Here is a 19,735-nt window from a genome sequence, read left to right as displayed (position 1 = left end):
ACCTAAATGGTCGCGTACTGTGCGGTTTAAGAGGAATTTCCTTCCGCGGACGCTCCGGCTGTGAAAGGAGCTCCCTTCAGAGGTTTTTCCGAGGGTCTACATTATGGGGTTGTTCAAAAAAGGAGTGTACAGGTTTTTAAAAGGGCGGCAACGCGCATGTAACACCTCCTCCGGTGTGGTGCTAGTATTTGTCGATCTTTATGATTGTATTTGTATACCTACTCTTGAAACTTATCTCACAAGTAACTATTTTATGCCCAGGCGAATCAGTAGAAGCGGAGAACACCGGGTCCGGTTCACTAAAGATGTCCGTCCAGTACGCGGGCGGAGTGTTGTCCGTGCTCATACTACACGCGCAGTCGCTCGCCGCCACGGCGCAGGGCATCCCGCCCAACCCTTACGTCAAGGTAACAGAGCACATTATTGCTTAACCCAGTGTCCAGGCTTGTGTAATTAGTCTGACGCTTTAAAAAACCATGCATTTAAGGTTTAAGGCTCAGTTTATTAGTCGATAAACAGCATGCTGTGACCTGTGACTCATAATGGCATGCATTATGGAAATCTCCCGCACCCGGCATGCGGGCCCTATCGACCAATAAAACAGCCTGTATGGAAGTGCCTCAGTTTGTTAAAAAAAGTCTTGCCTTTATCTAAAAAAAAAATAACGGGAAAAATACCATTATGTCTTTTTTGTAACTTTCCTAGTTTTTCCTATCGACACTTACACATATTAACGTATCGATTTATATTTCCAGGTGTACCTAGTACCGGACCCAACCAAAGAGACGAAGCGAAAAACGCGCGTCCTCAAACGCAACTCCCACCCCTCCTTCATGGAGATGCTGGAATACCGGCTGCCCATAGATGTAGTGCAGAACCGGTGTCTACAAGCCACGGTGTGGCACTACGACTCACTACAGGTAATATGTGACGTTATCTATGAAACGGGACCTTATCGTCGATGGCGGTTACACCATTATTAACGAAGCTCCGACATGAATACAATGCCGCGCGACGCTGTGCGGCGTAAACGCCAACGGCAATAAGGTCCCTTTTCATAGATAATGCCCCATATCTTAACTCCCTTATTCATTAAACTTTACGGGCCTGATTTAGTTAAATTTTGTATCATCCCTTTCTTACATACATATAAGTCAAAAGACAGATAGGGAAAAACTATTATTAGCTAATTGTGAGGTTTGTAGCGCGTTTATGGATAACGGAGTAAAGGAGTCCCGTTTCAATTTTTTTCAAAAATCGATGAAATTCTCGGGTAGCCCCTTAATATGGGAGACCGAGCTTTGCTCGGAAAACATAAAAACTCAAAAATGCGCGTTTTTCCAGAGATAAGACCTAGCTAGATCGATTTTTCGCCCCTGAAAGCCCCTATATAGCAAATTTCATCGAAATCGTTAGAGAAAATCATTCTAACTCGTGTATTGTTCACAGGAAAACACGTTCCTCGGCGGAGTGACGATCCCCCTGTCTTCCCTACCCCTCCGACAAGAGACCGTAGCGTGGTACCCGCTGGAATACATCCCACGGTAGCTGCTACTCGCCGGCTCCGCGCTGTGGACCGCTAGATAGGACTATTTACTGTCATCGATATAGGTATAGCATCCTATAGAACTATATCATTTTACGATACCCTGTAGAGTGTACATAGGCCTAAAGATCCTACCCCTCCGACAGGAGACCGTCGCGTGGTACTCGCTGGAGTACATCCCACGGTAGCTGCTACTCGCCGGCTCCGCGCTGTGGACCGCTAGAAAGGACAGTGACCAACATAGGTGCTTCCTATAGAAGGAGCATTCCATGAAATTGTCTACCGTTGTCCCGTACAAACGCGAAGTTTCTGAAGATTTAAAGCTATAAGAGTTTCCTTTTCTATGACAAATGGCCAAAAATATGCACAGAAAAATAATCGCCTGCTTTAAATGCCGAGAAAAAAGCCGCAACACAGGAAATACAATGCGTTTGTACGGGACAGCCCGTGGAATGCTCCAGAACTATATCATTTTACGATACCCTGTAGAGAGTAGGCCTAAAGACCTTACCCCTCCGACAGGAGACCGTGGCGTGGTACCCGCTGGAATACATCCCACGGTAGCTGCTACTCGCCGGCTCCGCGCTGTGGACCGCTAGATAGGACAGTGACCAACATAGGTGTTGCAACTGTTGCATCCTACTGTGCCCTATAGCAGGCGTGGCTCACCGCGATTTCGTCGCGTCGCTGCAAGTACATGCGGCCTACACCAGTTTTGGTGTCTAGCAGTTGCCACGCACCGCTATGGAACGGACGCCTGCCCGCGCTTGCGCCACGTAGCGGTCATATCTGTCATAGACGCGTTTTGTTAGAGAGTGAACCTTCTGCACCTACTAGTACTATCATTTATTTTGTGCTGTCACCAACAGGTATTGCATCCTATACAGGATGGCTAAAATATAACTTTTTTCTCTCGATTTCGGGGTTGGTCGCATAGTAAAAGTTGCTCAGTATAATCCCAAAACCTCCGTGGCGACAGGAATGCAGTTATTTTTAGCCACCGTGTATAACTACATCATCTTACTGTGCTCTGTAGTGTAGACATATAACGCGTCATGTTACTGTAACTCTGTCAATTTAGAGTCAACGATAATAAATAATAATTGTAAATGTTAAATTTTAGATAGATCTTTGATTTTGGCTCTGGTCTGTCATTTTGGCTCTGGCAGTATTGAAGTAAATTCTTACACTTGTCATAATGACAATAGTCAGCATCTAATTGACGGCCAATGTGGCCAAATAGGGTAAATCGACAATTACTGGCCACCGGCTAATAACTGGCCACCCTGAACTAAAAATGAATTCTATTCACCTATAAACAGAATTAATTTTAGTATGTTTCAATAACTAGTCACCCTTGAATAACTAGCCACCTTATATTAAAATTAATCCTGTTTATAGGTGAATAAAATTCATTTTTAGTTTAGTGTGACCAGTTACTAAACAGTGGCCAGTTACTGACGAATTACCCTAATTAGTGGCTGATAAATGGTTAATCGTTAACGTAGACTTAGTATTATATGTACAGTCGACGTCAAAGAGAAATTTACAGCCAAAGTAACAAAAAAATGTTTACACGACCTAAATGCTATGACAATAAAGTCGTGTAAATAATTTTTTGTAACGTTAGTCGTAAAGATCTCTTTGACGTCGACTGTACATCTTCCGTACTATTCGAAAATACTATTGCTCACAAAAAAAGGCAGCTTTAAAAAAACATTGATAATTAAAAAAAAAATCATATCTAAACGGTTAGTACGACGCCTGTCTTGTATGTACTGTTCTAATTAGAAAGAGCTAGCTAGATTTATCTATCACTACCAAAGTATATAAGCACGCTAAGCACGCAGAATATCGTACGTTAACCCGCCATTGCTTAGCTCTGTCGCACGCGCATAATTATTATGCTGTCCTGCTCGCAGTGTCATTGACCGCCAGCATCATGGACGGCAGTAATACAACTGTATACTAACATAGATATAGGTAGCTAAATAATGTTTTATATACTAACACTATATGGGACTTGTGCCTGATATAGATTATTTCAATAGGGGGTATTAGGTACTGCAATGTTCTGTCGCCAGAGTGCAGCACTAGTGCACAAAGTAAACCATAGTGTGACTTACACGTACTAGGCCTTAAACAGTTTTTTTTTAGTTTTCACTGCGACATTGATGCATCAAGGCGGTTTGTTTACAGGTGGCCTACCGTGAAACGCGAAAATCGAAATTTCGTTATCTGCCTCTCTATCGATTGAATAGGCAAGAGTGATAGAGAGGCAGAAACCGAACTTTCGATTTTCGTGTTTCACGGTAGGCCTTGTGATTGTGCTAGTGACGCCCTCTATGCAGAGTTTTGCGTAATATTCCCTATTTCAATAATTACGCGCGTGTGATAAACAGGCGGGTCATTGTACTAAATTCTTCGTGCTAAGTGTCCTTTCTTTAATAGTTGCGATTTTTTGTCAATCACTACACCTTATAAAACAAAGTCCCCCGCCGCGTCTGTCTGTTTGTTTGTATGTATGTTCGCGATAAACTCAAAAACTGCTGAACGAATCTCCATGCGGTTTTCACCTATCAATAGAGTGATTGAGAAGGTTTTAAGTGTATAATTTGTTAAGGGTTTGAGTAACCCGTGCTAAGCCGGGGGGGAGGGGGGGTCGCTATTTGTTAGTGCGACGAGATTATCTTGCTATAAGCCGTGATACACGAATCGTCTACGATTGTAGGGCATATCACTTTGTATACTTTCTACTTTTGTACATTTATATACCTAATTGTAGACTAATCGAATTATTTTTTATTCAACCTCAGTCTAAAAGCCAAGTTATTTATAAATTGTATATAAAGGTGGGGTGATTCCGAGTCACTCCCGAAGTGGGGTAATTCCGGGGATTTTTGAAATTGCTGATATGTATCTCAAGAGGTGATTAGGAATTAACAAAAAATATTTGCGCAGGAAATTAGGGCAATCGCCCCGACTGGTCCTTGTTTCTAGATATATGCCATCCATTTAAATTAAATAATAATTATGTACATTTGTGACTTTCCACGAGAGAAGGGTCCTTATGCGCATGGTGCATGTGGACCCTTCTCACTGGAAAGTCACATCTATAACTTATAAATTATAAGAAATCTGCCGCTCAGTTCATTTTTGTTCACATTCCACCCATTTATTCCAATTTAAATGTACTTGTAATGTGTTGGGTTTTGGGTTTTTGATGCCCAATAAAAATCCTTTTTTTTACTTGGTAGATTTGTTAACGCTATTTTGCTTTTGCTAAACTGGCCTATAACTACTCTAAACAATGAATTGTTAATCATTTATAATTATAATCATGAATTTTAGCCAATATATATTGTAAGTGGCAAATCGTGAAAATGGGCATTTTCACTTAAATGTGTACAATTTGCTTTTATTCGAAAATCCATCAACTTATGGGAAATCCATCAACAAAAAATAACAGTTTTGTGACGCTTTTTCACATATATTTTGTACGGACTGTCACAAAACTGACACCCAAAATTTTTATAAAAAATCTGGGCAGACTTTTTTTCTTTGTCTCAATCAATAGTACTCGTGATTCTCAGTCTAAATAACCCAAAAGTTGATGATTTTTAGAAAAAAGTAAATTGGACCATTTTTTTCCGAAACCCCTAATTATCCAATCAATTGTATTGATATGATTAAATTTATATTGAGATCTGAAGGTTGCGGGCGAATATGTTATTATGATCAATTTATCACTTAACAAGTTTAAAGGTCAAATACTGGGTGCGTGTGCATTGACGTGCACGTGCGCATGCGCTAAAATGTTGGCAGCGTGCACGCACGCTAGCGGTGTGCCGTCTGTCATAAGGATCTGTATACTACAACGCGCACGAGCACGTCTACGCACACGCATCCGGTGTGCGCAGGCCTTTACGGTTCTGTTATAAATTTAAACAATTTGTTTTTGACACACGGTGAATCAATTGTTTTATCATGCACTGTATTTTTAGTTAATATTTTAGCACAAAATGAGATGTGTCATTCTCAAGCGAAAGGCAACATAAGACGCCGATTCAAAGCATTCTTATTCCTTTCGAAAAAGGTGGTTCCTTTTGCCTGAGAATGTCACAAATAATGTAAAGAAAGTGATATAGTACATTTCGATGCTAGTGCGGAAGGTATGTAATTACTTCACGAGCATCGAGATCGAGAGATCGAGATATCTTGCCACGAGCCGCAGGCGAGTGGCAAGACTCGGGACGAGTGAAGAATGACATTTCCGCACGTGTATCGAACGACGTTTTTTAATACAGTTGCGAAAAAATAAGAAAAACATTGTTAATCGTACACTAAACAAAAGTGGTAACAGTGACAGCTCGGTTAGACGTCGTCTTTAAGTATATTATATCTATGGGCGTTTGGCAGCTATTCCGTTCCATTCAGTCAACTTATTAAGAACGGAATTTTCAATATTGAATATTAAAAAATAAACGTGTTATAATGATGAAGAGGTAAGTAATTAAATATGAAATATGTAATCTTTTTCGTATTCTTACATTAACGGTAGGTTTTTATGCTGATTACGACGTTTAAAGGAAACTAATATTAACACTCATCAATAAGTAGTCGTGAATTGGAACAAGTATAAATTTAAAAAATTGGAAAAGTAAAAAGCACTAGTTCGAGATAACCAACTTTCCGCACGCTAAACAGCTACGTAAAGTAGCACTTTTTGAGCAACTGTATTATAAATCACATTTTCTGTACAATATTATAATAACTAAACGACTTAAGGTATATTTTGGTGTGGACGTCTGCGTCTTAATATTATTATGAATTATGACTGTGTTTATTTTTACTTCAGTTAAAGCATAGATAGGAATTATTTTTAGATGTACTATTTATTGGTATAAAGCTATTTCGAATGCTTATTGCATAATATGGATATTAATTGTGTATTTTCGGATTAATCGATATTTGTTTTGGCGTTTTGTGATGTATTTACTTCAGTTTTGTAGGGTTTTATGTTTTTTGAATGTCATAATATGACTCAATATTATTGAGTATACCTAAATAAAAATGTAAAGAGATCTATGAAGTCCTCAGACCGACTATAATGAACTTTCCAATAACTTTTTATATTATGATTAAATGATTAATTGTTTTTCATTAAAAATATGAATTTCTGTTTCATGGAAGTCTTTTTAAATCTTTTTTTTTTTCATTTGAAAAGACAGCATACGTTCGCCTATACTAACTTTGTGTCTACGCAAATTAATTCAATAGTCAAAATTATTGTGTACCAAATTGTAAAATCAATAAACCGTATTTGTTTTTATTTTGTTTTTTATGTAATTTACCCGCATATAAACAAATCCATGACACCTCACTCATGAAGATCGGCTCTGTAGTTTCGATGCTACGGCCGAAGTTGGAACATACGACACAAACATACACAACCTATTACATACAGTCATAGACCTATTAGAATCCGCGCTCGCGCTCATACAGTCAATCAATGCGTGCTAAAATATTAGAGCCGTGCAAGCACATGTCACGCACGCGGTGTGCCGTCTCTCATAAGGATCTGTATATTACAACGCGCATTAGCACGTGCACGTTTACGCACGCGCATTCTGTGTGTACAGGCCTTTACATTTACATACGTAGTCGAGGACCATACCAGGCGTGGCTCACTCCGCGATTTCGTCGTATCGCTACAAGTACATGTGGCTAGCCATAGTAGTTGCCGCGCACCGCTACGGAACGGACGCCTGCTCGCGCTCATATCTGTCGTAATGGACGCGTTTTGTTAGAGAGTGAACCTTCTGTACCTAGCACTATTATTTATTGTGACTATATTCGAGTCTATTTTCTAACCTTTAACAATTTCCTATTATAATTTCTGTAGGTATAAAGGGTTACTAACAAAATAAACTCCATATTATCTTTATATGTCACACCATCACATCACCCTCCGGCTCAACTGACGTCTTTAACAAATAATCATTATGTCCATATCTCCTCTTCCTCAATCCCTCTTCCCCCAAATAATACGGCGTTCTTTCCGACGTAGGCAGGTAATATATCCCAGGCTTGCTATGGTTAGTCTTAGGCCCTAAGAAGTTGTAGACTATGGGTTTATTATAGCAGTCTCCTTTGCGCGCCTGTTCCATGGTGTCGCAACGGACTGCAATGAATTTGTCGGGATTGTCGTAGGCTAGGAGCCAGTAGAAGGCGGAGCGGAGGTGGCTGCAGAGCAGGAAGCATGGCATGATGAAGTCTCCTACCATCGATGGTTGGAATTCACCTGGAACAAGTAGAAACTTTGATGAGTCGGAACACAAAAAAAGGTAAAATACGTTTAAGGGGTATCCAGACGGGACTGACGAAATCAGTCGATTTGTTCAGGAAAAGAATTGGTCAATCTCATCTAGCGTCCACACGTACACAAATTAAATCACCAATTTGCGTTCTACTATGAAAATTGGCATTTTTGTGTCCGCAACTCCGCACCTGCTGATGTGATCGGGGAATCAAATTGGTTGTATTTGCGTCCGCACGGCCCTGTTCGATCGGAGAATTTCATCAGATTGGCGAAAAATTGTCTCGTCTGGATACAACTTTAATGTTCCGCACTACGCCGTGTCAAACACAAAAGCTGTCACGCGGACGCCACTTCACCGAAGTGTCAAAACTGAAATTGAACTTTATGCATATGCACGTAAGTCTATGTTGCTCTGTGGTCTGTTACCGATTAATAATAATTAATAAGTCTTGGGCGTTGAAGCTGCGGTGCTGATATATCGGTCATTGGCGTCCAAAAGGTTAACACCTAACTAGTGACACTTGCGAACCCTCATGGCTCCGTCAATTATTAAAAAAATCGTAAAACTGATTCGACCTAACTGATTTCATATACTCGTACCTCAATACTTAAAAATAAAAATATAAATTCATTCAATAACGAATTAGCTTTATTAAGGTTAAGTTAGGATGGCAACTGGAGCTGAAATACTGTTGCGGCCTGGACCGGGCGGTGTATCTGTCAATTTTGTCGATAAAAACTATATACAAGTAAAGGCCCGAGCACACGGGCTGCGTGTGCGTAAACGTGCAAGTGCGCGTGCGCTAAAATGTTAGAGCCGTGCACGCACACGTCACTCAAGCGGTATATCTGTGCACGTGCAAGACTAGGCACATGTATTCAGTGTAATACAGGTTAAACTTACCGCCGTTAGCATAGAAATCCACGTGTCCCATAGGATGAGCTATACCGAACCCGTCAATATTAGTGTGCAGGGCGTCCACGCGCTCCGCGCCGCCCGCGTTGAAGCGCTCCCAGGGTGGCAGGTTGCGGAAACAAGGGCCGGCCGGGTCCAAACCTGTAGGTTTACAAAAAAACCATTGATATATCTCAGGACTGGATTCTTGGGGCCAGTACAGATGTGTGCCACAGCTATAACGCGATTGGTCGATGAGTTCGCATCACTCGCGCGATTGGTCGCAACTAGTTGCGTTAGGCTGCACGATTGGCTCAAATTCGTGAGCGACACCGCTGAATTAGTAAGGTAAACGTACTAGTGCTCGACATGCTAATGCCCAATAGACGACACCTTGCTGTCACCGCTATTGACAATGACTTAAGTTTCAAGATGACATCTACTGGCCTGGCATCGAGCACCAGTACGTTTACCTTATCATTTTCGTACACCCCCAGCAGTCAGCTCAGCCAAGAACTCGCCCCTTTTACGTGTAACCCCATTAATTTAAACCGAGGGCAAATGCCGAGCTGCGAGAGTGCAGTGCTTCCAAGCTTTCTACCAAGTCAAGTGTTTTGATAAGCGGAGACTGAGGACCGAAGGCCTGACGACAAAGCGTCACCTGAGAGGCGCGCTGGCGGGGAAGCTGGAGGAGCATAAACACGACCCGCCCGGCACGTCAGGTCTCTAGTCTCTAGAAAAAATAAATACTAACCCGTGAGCCGTGCAGGCTTCCTTCCCGTCAGTTCCCGATACTTGACGGAGGCGTAGTAAGCGACGTGGGCTCCCAGACTACCGCCTGATATCTCCAGTCGGCTCGGCGGTAGACCGCGGCCAGTCAGCTCAGCCAAGAACTCGCCGAGAAGTCGACCCAGCGGTCGCGTGATGCGCGCTGCCCTGCCGGTATTTAAAATACTTACTATGACATTCGGTAGGTACCCTAAAATAAAACTATTGAAACGGATTATATCGCGTATATTGTGTAACTATTCGGTACCCTAATTTTTGATCCCAGACTCAAAAAACAGGGGTGTTAATGATGACTCACGTTAGACCGGGCCGGAGCTTCCGGCGCTTTGTTTTCCATGGAAAGTGCCACGGGATCACCGATCAGCCGTCTTAGAAAACGACGTGTCGGACGCCTCGGCCCGGGCACGGTCCGGTCTACCGTGAGTCATCCTTTATAAAATTGACGCCAATGTATGTCTGTCTGCACGGATTTTGCGAACAACTCGCACTATCCAGAGACAAAGACAAAATCCCCTGTCCCTCATTGGTTGAAATTCCTATGTTTTCTGATTTCAATTGTTTCAGTTTTAAACGTATGAATGAAATCGTGTTAGTGTAAATCAACATATATACATGTATAAAGGATGACTCACGCTAGACCAGGCCGGGAACGGGCCGGAGCTTCCACCGCTTCGTTTTCTATTGAAACCACCGCGTGATCACCGATCAGCCGTCATAGAAAATGACATCGGACGCCTCAGCCCGAGCCGGGCCCGGTCTAGCGTGAGTAATCCTCTTGGACACCAATGACCGATATATCCGCATCGCAGGTTCAACGCCAAAAATCGATTAATCGGTCACAGACCACAGAGCAACATGCATAAATTAAATGCATAAAGTTCAATTTCAGTTTTGATACTTGGGTGACGTGGCTCCGAGAGACAGCTTTTGTGTTTGACACGGCGTCGAAAAGGTTAAATCAGCTCACATGGGATAAGTCCGGATGAGCAGCGGGAACACCTCGACCAGGATAACGTTGCGGCCCAGGTTCAGATACGCCCCGGCCACCGACCGCACTACGGGAGAGAATGACGCGTCCAAGTACCCGGCTACTAGGACCTGGAATCATTGGTAGTAGGTTATTACATGGACAGTTTCTCAGTACCTAGTTGAAGTTGCTCAACAAAAAGTATACCTATTCAGTTCATTTTTGTATCTACTTAATGTCTTATTTTGCAAGTGCATGGCGCTATAGTAAGGCAGCTGTAGCTCTCCTCATTCATCTATCTACTACGGAAAAGCCAGAGGAAAGCGTAGCGACTAAGAAGAAGAATTGGAATCATACTAAAATAGCTACCTACAACCTAGCTACAAGCTGGCTACCTGTATTGTCCTACCTGCGCCAAAGAAGGCCCACCGTTATTTTTTTTCGTTCACGTTTTCCATTTCTCTGTCATAGCTGATTCCAAAAGTCCTTCCTACCTTATCTGTGTTCTCCGCTTCCTCGGATCCAGCCAGCGAGCCGCGCATGCCGCTCCAGCCACGCTGAGCCGGCACTTGGTTTCTCTGCTCCTGACGTAGCCAGCTGCTGGCCCCATGAGGGAGACTCTCCCTACAGGAATCCTTACCTGTGTTCTCCGCTTCCTCAGATCCAGCCAGCGAGCCGCGCATGCCGCTCCAGCCACGCTGAGCCGGCACTTGGTTTCCCTGCTCCTGACGTAGCCAGCTGCCGGTCTCATGACCACGGCGCTGAGGGAGCGCCGAGTTTTCTCTGTGAACTCTGTTGATGCATTCATGCCTGGGCCTGGAAAAATATTTGGTAGCTAGGAGCTATATACAGTTAACTAAACCAAGCTATATATAGGTACTGGGGCCTTATTCCACTTGTGCAAAACTGACATTTCAAATCAACATCACATCAACAGATGATTGTATCGCATTGTTCAATGGAATCGCGTTCTATCGCAAACTTGTGATCGAAAAATAAGTAAGAAAAAATCAACTTTGTTTTATTACTACTATACGGTTTATAATGACTTTGAACTCGGGGTAGGTCGGTTAAGTCGGTTTGGTTCGGTTGTCACCTAACTGTGGATTGCTAATGTCAAATTTTGACAGGCATGGATACTATCGCTAGACTTTTTTGTCCATGGGCTTGGGCACCATCTTGGAGTTTTTGACGTGCGAAAGGGTATTTTATAGCATAGAGTAAAGCTTTTTTTTTTCAATATATACGTTTACAGGAATTAATGACATCTTGTGAGCGATAGATGAACTAAAGCGCTATTCATGGTGCGGCGGCGAGTAGTGGAACTATATGTGACAATTTCCATCAATCAAAAGGGGACTACACTGTTGATGGTCGATAAAGGCTATTATTAATTGAATTTTAACAACACGAACGCCTTATTGACAAGCGCTCTTTTTGTTGAACCCACACCTACACGTCAAATAATGCTCGCTCCACACATTCACCTATGAACGCTCAAAAATGCCTATTCACGCAAGTTGTAATTAAACCATATTTAGAAAAGTCAGTTTTTATTACTGGGTGGAATTAGGGATGAAAATCCCGGAAAAAAACAAATGCTTATCGCACACACAAAAAACAACACAAAATTTCGTTTTTTCCGGTTTTTTTCCAGTTTAGGATGACTCACGTTAGACCGGGCTGTGGCTGGGCCGCCGGAGCTACCGGAGCTTCCTTTTTTATGCAAAGCGTTAAGCAGGCTACTGACCAGCCTTCCAAATGGATGCCGTTACAATGGATTCATCCAAATGGACGGCATCCTAATACTAAACATTGTACGTTTTTGACATTCACGGACCGATTTTGGAATGTAGCCACGCTATTTGGACTGTTGGAAGGTTCGTCAGTGGCCACCTTTATGTCATCACCAGGGCTCGGGAATGGCACGGTGCGGGCCCGGCTCGGTCTTGCTATGTGCAAAGCCCTGATCCCCCCGAGTTTCTTGACAATTTTCACTATGACATTGATGCATCAAGGTGATTTGCTTACAGTGCCTATGTTTACAGATAGGCTACCGCAAAACGTGATAATCGAAATTTCGTTATCTGCCTCTCTGTCGATCGAATGGCCATGAGTGATAGAGGCAGAAAACGATATTTCGATTTACGTGTTTCGCGGTAGGCCCTGGGATGTGCTATTAACGCAGGGTTTTGCGTAATATTGCCTATTTCCTGCCTCAAATTACAGAGTGACAAAAACCAGTAGAATATAAATAAGGGCGCCACTTTCTACGTTACTGTCTCTCTTTTTTGACATAAAATGCTTAAAAAAATGGCATCAATTTAGTATCGAAGATTTTTAGTTCCAGTTTATTTAATTTCTACTATTTTATGTCGCACTTTGGGTATAGGCACTAACTACTGAAATAATACAATAGTACTCTTTGTATATATATTTTTTATAATAAACTAAACGGGGATTGGCTCTAGTCACACCTGATGGAAAGTGAAAACAGAGCCTAAGATGATGGAGCTTACCGGCTCAGTAAGTAATAATAGCCTATTCACTCTTGCTTTAAAGACACCGAGGCAGTGGCGTAGCTAGAGGATATGGCGCCCGGGGCACCAAATTTGCGGCCCCCCCCCCCCCAAACTAAATGAACTAACGAAAGGGTCACTTTGTTACTTATTAAAGTTTACTTACATATAACTTAGACAAATACAGTGTATACAGGGCGTCCCAAGACTATGGGATGGGACATCAAGGGAAAGTACCTTAAATATCGTAGATAGGATATTTTGCTGAAAGAAGACATTATTTTAATTTAAAAAACAATTTAAACTGCATTCATAGATTTTTAAATAATTACATGGTTGAACCGGGAATCGAACCCGCTACACGAGAAATAAAATAATCCTTATCATGAATCCTTTCGATCGGTATGATAAAACTACAGGTGATTTTTTTCTCGTGCAGCGAGTTCGATTCCCGGTTCAACCATGTAATTATTTAAAAATCTATGAATGCAGTTTAAATTGTTTTTGAAATTAAAATAATGTCTTCTTTCAGCAAAATATCCTATCTACGATATTTAAGGTACTTTCCCTTGGGGTCCCATAGTCTTGGGACGGCCTGTATGTGTTTTTTTGGTACATCGGTGGCTAACAAGCTTACGACCCACCTGATGGTAAGCGGTCACCGCATCATATGGACGCCTACACTCCAGGGGTGTTATATTACATGCGCGTTGCCGACCATTTTAAAACGTATACACTTCTTTTTTGGAGGTCACCATAGCCTGTAGCCTCTCGAGAAAAGGGAATCTTATTTAACTTATTGTGAATGAGCTCCCTTTTCTCGACGAATTTCCTCCCGCCCGCTGTGAAGGGAATTCCTTTTAAACCGCACAGAGCGCGACCATTTAGATTCTAGGGTGTGAGGATAAACACTCTGCCTACGGCGAGCGGTGCAGTGATGGCAAGCTGTAACCGATGGCAGTTGCCTAGTTAGACAGCATGTTAAACAATTTTTCAGACAACAGCTCATTGTACTTTACCTTTTTTTTTCTTTATAAGGCAAACTTTTTTTTCGCGAGATCGGGGTTGGTCCCGTAGTAAAAGTTGCTCAGTAAAATCCCAAAACCTCCCTAGCAACGGGAGTGTAGTTATTTTTAGCCACCCTGTATAGGAATCCCCAGTACCTACTGTCGTCCGACAGATACGCAGCAGCAGCTGCTATTGGAGCAGGTTCCGTCTACTACGGCATATATGTGCTTGCCGGACAAAGGGCTAGCGATCCATTTGCATAGGTAGTCTCTTGGACAGTCCATAAGATGGTAACTTCCCGACAGGAGACCCCTGACGGAAAAGACGCGCTAACATGGGACACAGCTCTGAAGCACTCAGCCCGCTCGCCTTATAAAATGAAAGCATAGTAACTCCCGCCGAATATCCCTCTGCTTGATAGGAGTACCTAAAAGATCGGCTTTCTCTTTTGAGCTGTGGGCCAGATTACCATCCACATTTCACACTTCACAGTGGTGGTAAATACGACTGACGAAAGTATCCCTGCTGCTGTGCTTTTGGCAAGGCAGAGAGGTAGTCTTTTGCCCATTTTTGCGCCCCCCTTTGGACGGCGCCCGGGGCACGTGCCCCCTCCAACCCCCCCCTAGTTACGCCACTGCACCGAGGTCAAATTTCCCAGGAAACACAGATGACGGGAGCGCATTCCATTCCTTAATCGTCCTTACAAAAAAGATGAGGCAAATCGTTTTGTGCGGACAAATATAGATGGTCAAGCAAATCTTGTCAGTAGAAAAAGGCGCGAAATTCAAATTTTCTATGAGACGATATCCCTTCGTGCCTACATTTTTCAAATTTGCCGCCTTTTTCTACTGACAAGATCTGCTTGACCAACTATAGAATATTAACAACGAACGGGTACAGTCGCTTTGCTCCTCCCGCCTGGACGTCCGACATAGACCTAGTATTAGGTACATAGATGAGCTATACGCGTGCCTCCGTGAGGGATAAAACATTCGCAAAGCGACAATATTAATAACACGTTTTAACATTCCTGACAACATACCAAAAACAATCTACGTAATTCGGTCGGGTTATTTGTTGCCCACCATAAACCATATAAATAAATTTTGGTGGGGAACAAACAAAAAGTGAGACTGTGACAAGGACAAGCAATAATACCGCTTTCTCTGCTACTCCTACTGAAATTGCCATAAGTGCATCTGGTTCGGTCGTTTAGCCCCACCACCGTGTCATCTCTATACACCGTGTTTTTATTGAATTCCGTTACCTTCGGGGTATGGATAAGTACGTTTAAAGCAGGCCACTGACGAGCCTTCCAAATGGATGCCGTTACAATGGATTCATCCAAATGGAAGGCATCCTAATATTAAACATTGTACGTGTTTGACATTCACGGACCGATTTTGGATTGCAGCCACGCTATTTGGACTGTTGGAAGGCTCGTCAGTGGCCACCTTAAGAGAACTGAATGGCGTAGATAATTAAAAAAAAATCTTTTTTTCCTTTTTTTGTAGAAATATTAAGTTTTAAAAAGTAATTAAATGTAGCACATAGCGTTGTAGTAACACGGGCATTACATTTAACTCAACCAAACAATTGAAATCTGTGACATGTCAATGTTATTTTGAACATAAATCGACCGAGATTGTACTTAAGTTTAATAGCAGATGTATGAACTCATTCTTAAACACTTATCAATATGTAAACCGGCACTAAGGCAAGTGTACACGCTTGTAGAGGCCTTATAGGAAAAAAATAAATTATTGATTATCTCCGAAATTGAGTTAATTAGAATATTGGTGTCTTTGAGAAAGTAATTTGATTTAAGCTCAGGAATGCACCCTTGAAATTAACGGAAATAAAAAAAAACACGGTGTATTATTGTACCTCTATGACGTCCGATGATGAAAAGGGAAAGGTGGGATCAGGTCGTGCAATTCTTTTGGGTTATTCCCACTAGTTAACACCAAGTTCTTACGGGTGGTAACTACTGGGATTTTTATCCCCACCTGTGGTAAACCACTGGTAACTACTGGGAATTTTTATTCCCACTAGTTACCACTGGTAAAAGGTGGGAATTTTTTTCCCAGTAGTTACCACCAAAATATTGCTAGAATGCAATACTAATAAAAACAGTATAAATACTAAAGGATAAATGTAGCGTGCTGTAATAAATAATTATACATCAGTTAGTGATTCAGTAAACTGCTTTAAAAGTGATCAAACATATTAAACCAGTTTTACCGGTATAAGCGTAAACACTAAAGTAGAAGAGTCTCATTCTAGTTAAGAAGAAATTAACTTATTATCCGGATTAAATTTATCTTATTAGCTGTAAATTGAATTACATATTTATACAAACGTACAATTCTCAAAACTCAATTTAAGGTTGTTTTATGCGATTTTAATTACTTACACGGTCTTCCGATAAACATATTTTCCAAAAGAATAAAAGTTAAATAAAAAAAAAGAAGTGTACCCTCTGACTACTGATGCCCCACTGGTAGAGTGTTATTACCGTCCCACTAGCGTGGGTGTTTAAAAGCAATCGAGCCAACCAGCGTAACATGACCGAGCGATGTACCCGAGCGTAATTGGAATGCGAACCTACGCTGGTTAGTCCGAGCAGTCAGCCGTCAGCCCATCCGAAGCGCGCCCTAAGCGGTTTTAATAACAACCATGCCCTTTTATTTAGCCTGACTACAAATTATGAATACCTACATATTCCAGCTCTGCGTCGTGTTATAATACTTATAATAGAACGAAATGAAGTAGCTCTAAATAATAAAACGAAATCAGTTCTGTCCGTTTTTGACTGATTGGTTTGTTCGTTTGTATAAATATGTAATTCAATTTACAGTTAATAAGATACATTTTATTCGGATAATAAGTTAATTTCTAGTTAACTAGAATGAGACTCTTCTATTTTAGTTTTTAAACTTATACCGGTAAAACTGTTTTAATATTTTTGATCACATTTAAAGCAGTTTACTGAATCACTAAGCGACACATAATTATTTATTTCAGCACGCTACATTTATACTAAACTATTTATACTGTTTTTATTAGTATTGAATTCTAACAATATTTTGGTGGTAACTACTGGGAATAAAAATTCCCAGTAGTTACCACCAAGCCGAGTTGGTGGTAACTAGTGGGATTTTTTTTACCAGTGGTAAAAGGTGGGAAAAAATGCCCAGTAGTTACCACTGGTAAGAACTTGGTGGTAACTAGTGGGAATAACACATTCTTTTGCGCACTCCCTAGGATATATCCGATAGAACACCGATAGACATGTAACTCGTCGGCGATGATATTATGATCGAGGCTTTGTAACTTTGATTTGACAGCCATCGCCAAAAAGTATATGAGCCCGGCGCTCTATCGAGTCCAGGGCTGCCAGCTGATAGTCGGACCAAAAAAAGTCTGCAGCAGATTTGATAGCCAGTGGCAGCAGTATTCCATGCACGAGCGGACCTATGTTTAGTGCCGCCTCACCTTAAATAGGACATCAGGTTTTGGTAGCAGGCCTGGACTCAATTGTCGACCCGAAATTTTGGTTGGATTATTATTGTTCTAATACAAAGGCTACCATAAAAATTTTGTTTTGTACCAAGTTTTGTTTCTTTTTAAAAATAAAGGAATGTCTCCTTTAAGTAAAATGAGCCAGCTTAAGGATTTAAGGTAGTTTCCCTCCAGGGCCCGACTTATCTTTCCACCCTGTATATGGCATCCTATTTGAAAGCAATCCTACAATTATGGTCATACACGCCAAATTTGTCAAAATTGTTGTTATTACACCATCATCTGTAAATATGTAGTTAGTTAATAAGTTTGTGCGTGTATCCTACCATTTGTTGTAAGATTTAAATTAAAATGACGAAATTGATCCTTAGTTGGCCTTAAATAAATTAAATTAAATTATTAATCACAGGATAATTAAATAACAACAATCTTAACAAATATAGCGTGTATGATCATGATTGTAGGATTGCTTTCAAATAGGATCAATAAACATTCTTTGAATAGGTAGGTATATCTTCCTTTGACGTGGCTGCTATAGTCTTCAGAATTTGATTTGCCGTGTGATCATCGCTTTCTGGTTGCAACTTGGTGCCATCGAGGAATGTCCATAGTATATAGGTATATGAAAGAAAAATATTTATCACAATACCTTCTACTACTACAGGGCGGCACCTTTAACCTTATTTTGGCAGTGATAATAATATATCCTTACTTAATATAAAATAGGTTAGGTGTCTACATAATTGTGTATCAATAATATTTTCAGTGGCTCATCTCTGTTATATATATACTAGCTTTTCCCCGCGACATCTTCAGCGTGGAATTATTAATTTAGGTAGGTAGCTATTATTTTATTCAATCAGTTAAAGGGTAATTTCTTGAATGAAAACTACCCTTTGTCATTCCCCGGGACTCAAACTATCTCTATGTACCCAACTAAATCGTGCACCAGCACCGGTGCTACACCGCGCGGGCGGGACAGTTCCTATTGACAAAGTTTGTTGTCCAGTTTGTGTTAAGTCCCCATACAAAGTTCCACCCCTTTAAGGGATGATTTCTGGAATAAAAACTATCCTATGTCCTTCCTCGGGACTATAATACCAATCTCTATACCATACCTATTTCAAATAAATCGGTTCAGTGGCTTAAGCGTGAAGAGGTAACAGACAAGACAGACAAACAGACAGCCACACTTTCGCCTTTATAATATTAAGTATGGATATGCACTAGTCCAAGCACCAAGGGCGTGTAAGCGATAAGATAGAGATTCCGTGTCGGTAAAAGACAATAGATAGGTACCTATATTAATAGTTGATCGCTGGCTGTTCACATTGCCGGCGAGGACTCTCTTTGCACTCTTTACTCGCAGCGATAAAAGCTGTCAACGATAAAGTCGCTTAGCGGTAGGTACTCGCTAAGCGATGTTCGCTTGGCGGTCGGAGAGACCATGCAACTAGAAAAAATAGTCGTATTGTTTTACCACATCTATATCGATATTACTAACGAACCTCTGTAACTCAAAAAAAAAGAAACTGTATTTTTACGTGTCTATGTATAATCACCTGCCTAACACGAATTTTAATGTGTTTTTAAGACTAACAAAAACCTACAAGAACCTCTCTAAGTCGATGCACTCTATAAGATAAAACCTCGTTAACACGAAGTTTTGGCGTTTCCCTTGAGATCCGTGCTATCGAGGTTCCACTGTACTACTATTCTGTGACTAAGGTTACAATACTTAATTCACGAAGGCTGATATTTGCTTGTAGACCTTCATCATCATCATCATCATCTCAGCCATAAGACGTCCACTGCTGAACATAGGCCTCCCCCTTGGACCTCCACTCGTACCGGTTGGAAGCGATCCGCATCCAGCGTCTTCCGGCGGCCTTAACAAGGTCGTCCGTCCATCTTGTGGGTGGACGTCCTACGCTGCGTTTGCTAGTCCGTGGTCTCCACTCGAGCACTTTTCGACTCCATCGGCCATCTTCTCTGCACGCAATGTGGCCTGCCCATTGCCACTTCAGCCTGCTAATCCGGTGGGCTATGTCGGTGACTTTAGTTCGTCTACGGATCTCCTCATTTCTGATTCGATCACGCAGAGAAACTCCGAGCATAGCCCTCTCCATAGCTCGTTGAGCGACTTTGAATTTTGAGATGGGGC

At 41.6% G+C, this 19,735-nt stretch overlaps 2 protein-coding genes across 2 annotated transcripts in view; one reads left to right on the top strand and one right to left on the bottom strand.

The window, feature by feature from the left end:
* LOC134666835 (phosphatidylinositol 4-phosphate 3-kinase C2 domain-containing subunit alpha) overlaps positions 1-1,600 on the top strand; it is a 37,683-nt gene extending 36,083 nt beyond the window's left edge. Inside the window, exons 31-33 of the mRNA XM_063524153.1 lie at positions 262-407; positions 756-920; positions 1,450-1,600. Coding sequence (XP_063380223.1) covers positions 262-407; positions 756-920; positions 1,450-1,548 — 410 coding nt within the window. The 3' untranslated portion in view covers positions 1,549-1,600. The remainder of the gene's footprint in view (positions 1-261; positions 408-755; positions 921-1,449) is intronic.
* Positions 1,601-7,491: 5,891 nt separating this feature from the next.
* LOC134666800 (lipase member H-B-like) overlaps positions 7,492-19,735 on the bottom strand; it is a 30,160-nt gene continuing 17,916 nt past the window's right edge. Inside the window, exons 2-6 of the mRNA XM_063524098.1 lie at positions 11,160-11,335; positions 10,520-10,650; positions 9,518-9,699; positions 8,773-8,925; positions 7,492-7,850 (exon numbers count right to left, since the gene is read on the bottom strand). Coding sequence (XP_063380168.1) covers positions 7,498-7,850; positions 8,773-8,925; positions 9,518-9,699; positions 10,520-10,650; positions 11,160-11,335 — 995 coding nt within the window. The 3' untranslated portion in view covers positions 7,492-7,497. The remainder of the gene's footprint in view (positions 7,851-8,772; positions 8,926-9,517; positions 9,700-10,519; positions 10,651-11,159; positions 11,336-19,735) is intronic.

The sequence above is a fragment of the Cydia fagiglandana genome, chromosome 8, assembly GCF_963556715.1.
Source record: "Cydia fagiglandana chromosome 8, ilCydFagi1.1, whole genome shotgun sequence".
NCBI lineage: Eukaryota > Metazoa > Arthropoda > Insecta > Lepidoptera > Tortricidae > Cydia > Cydia fagiglandana.
Note: the sequence above shows the minus strand (reverse complement) of the source record. Positions and strands in the feature narration are given on the sequence as shown.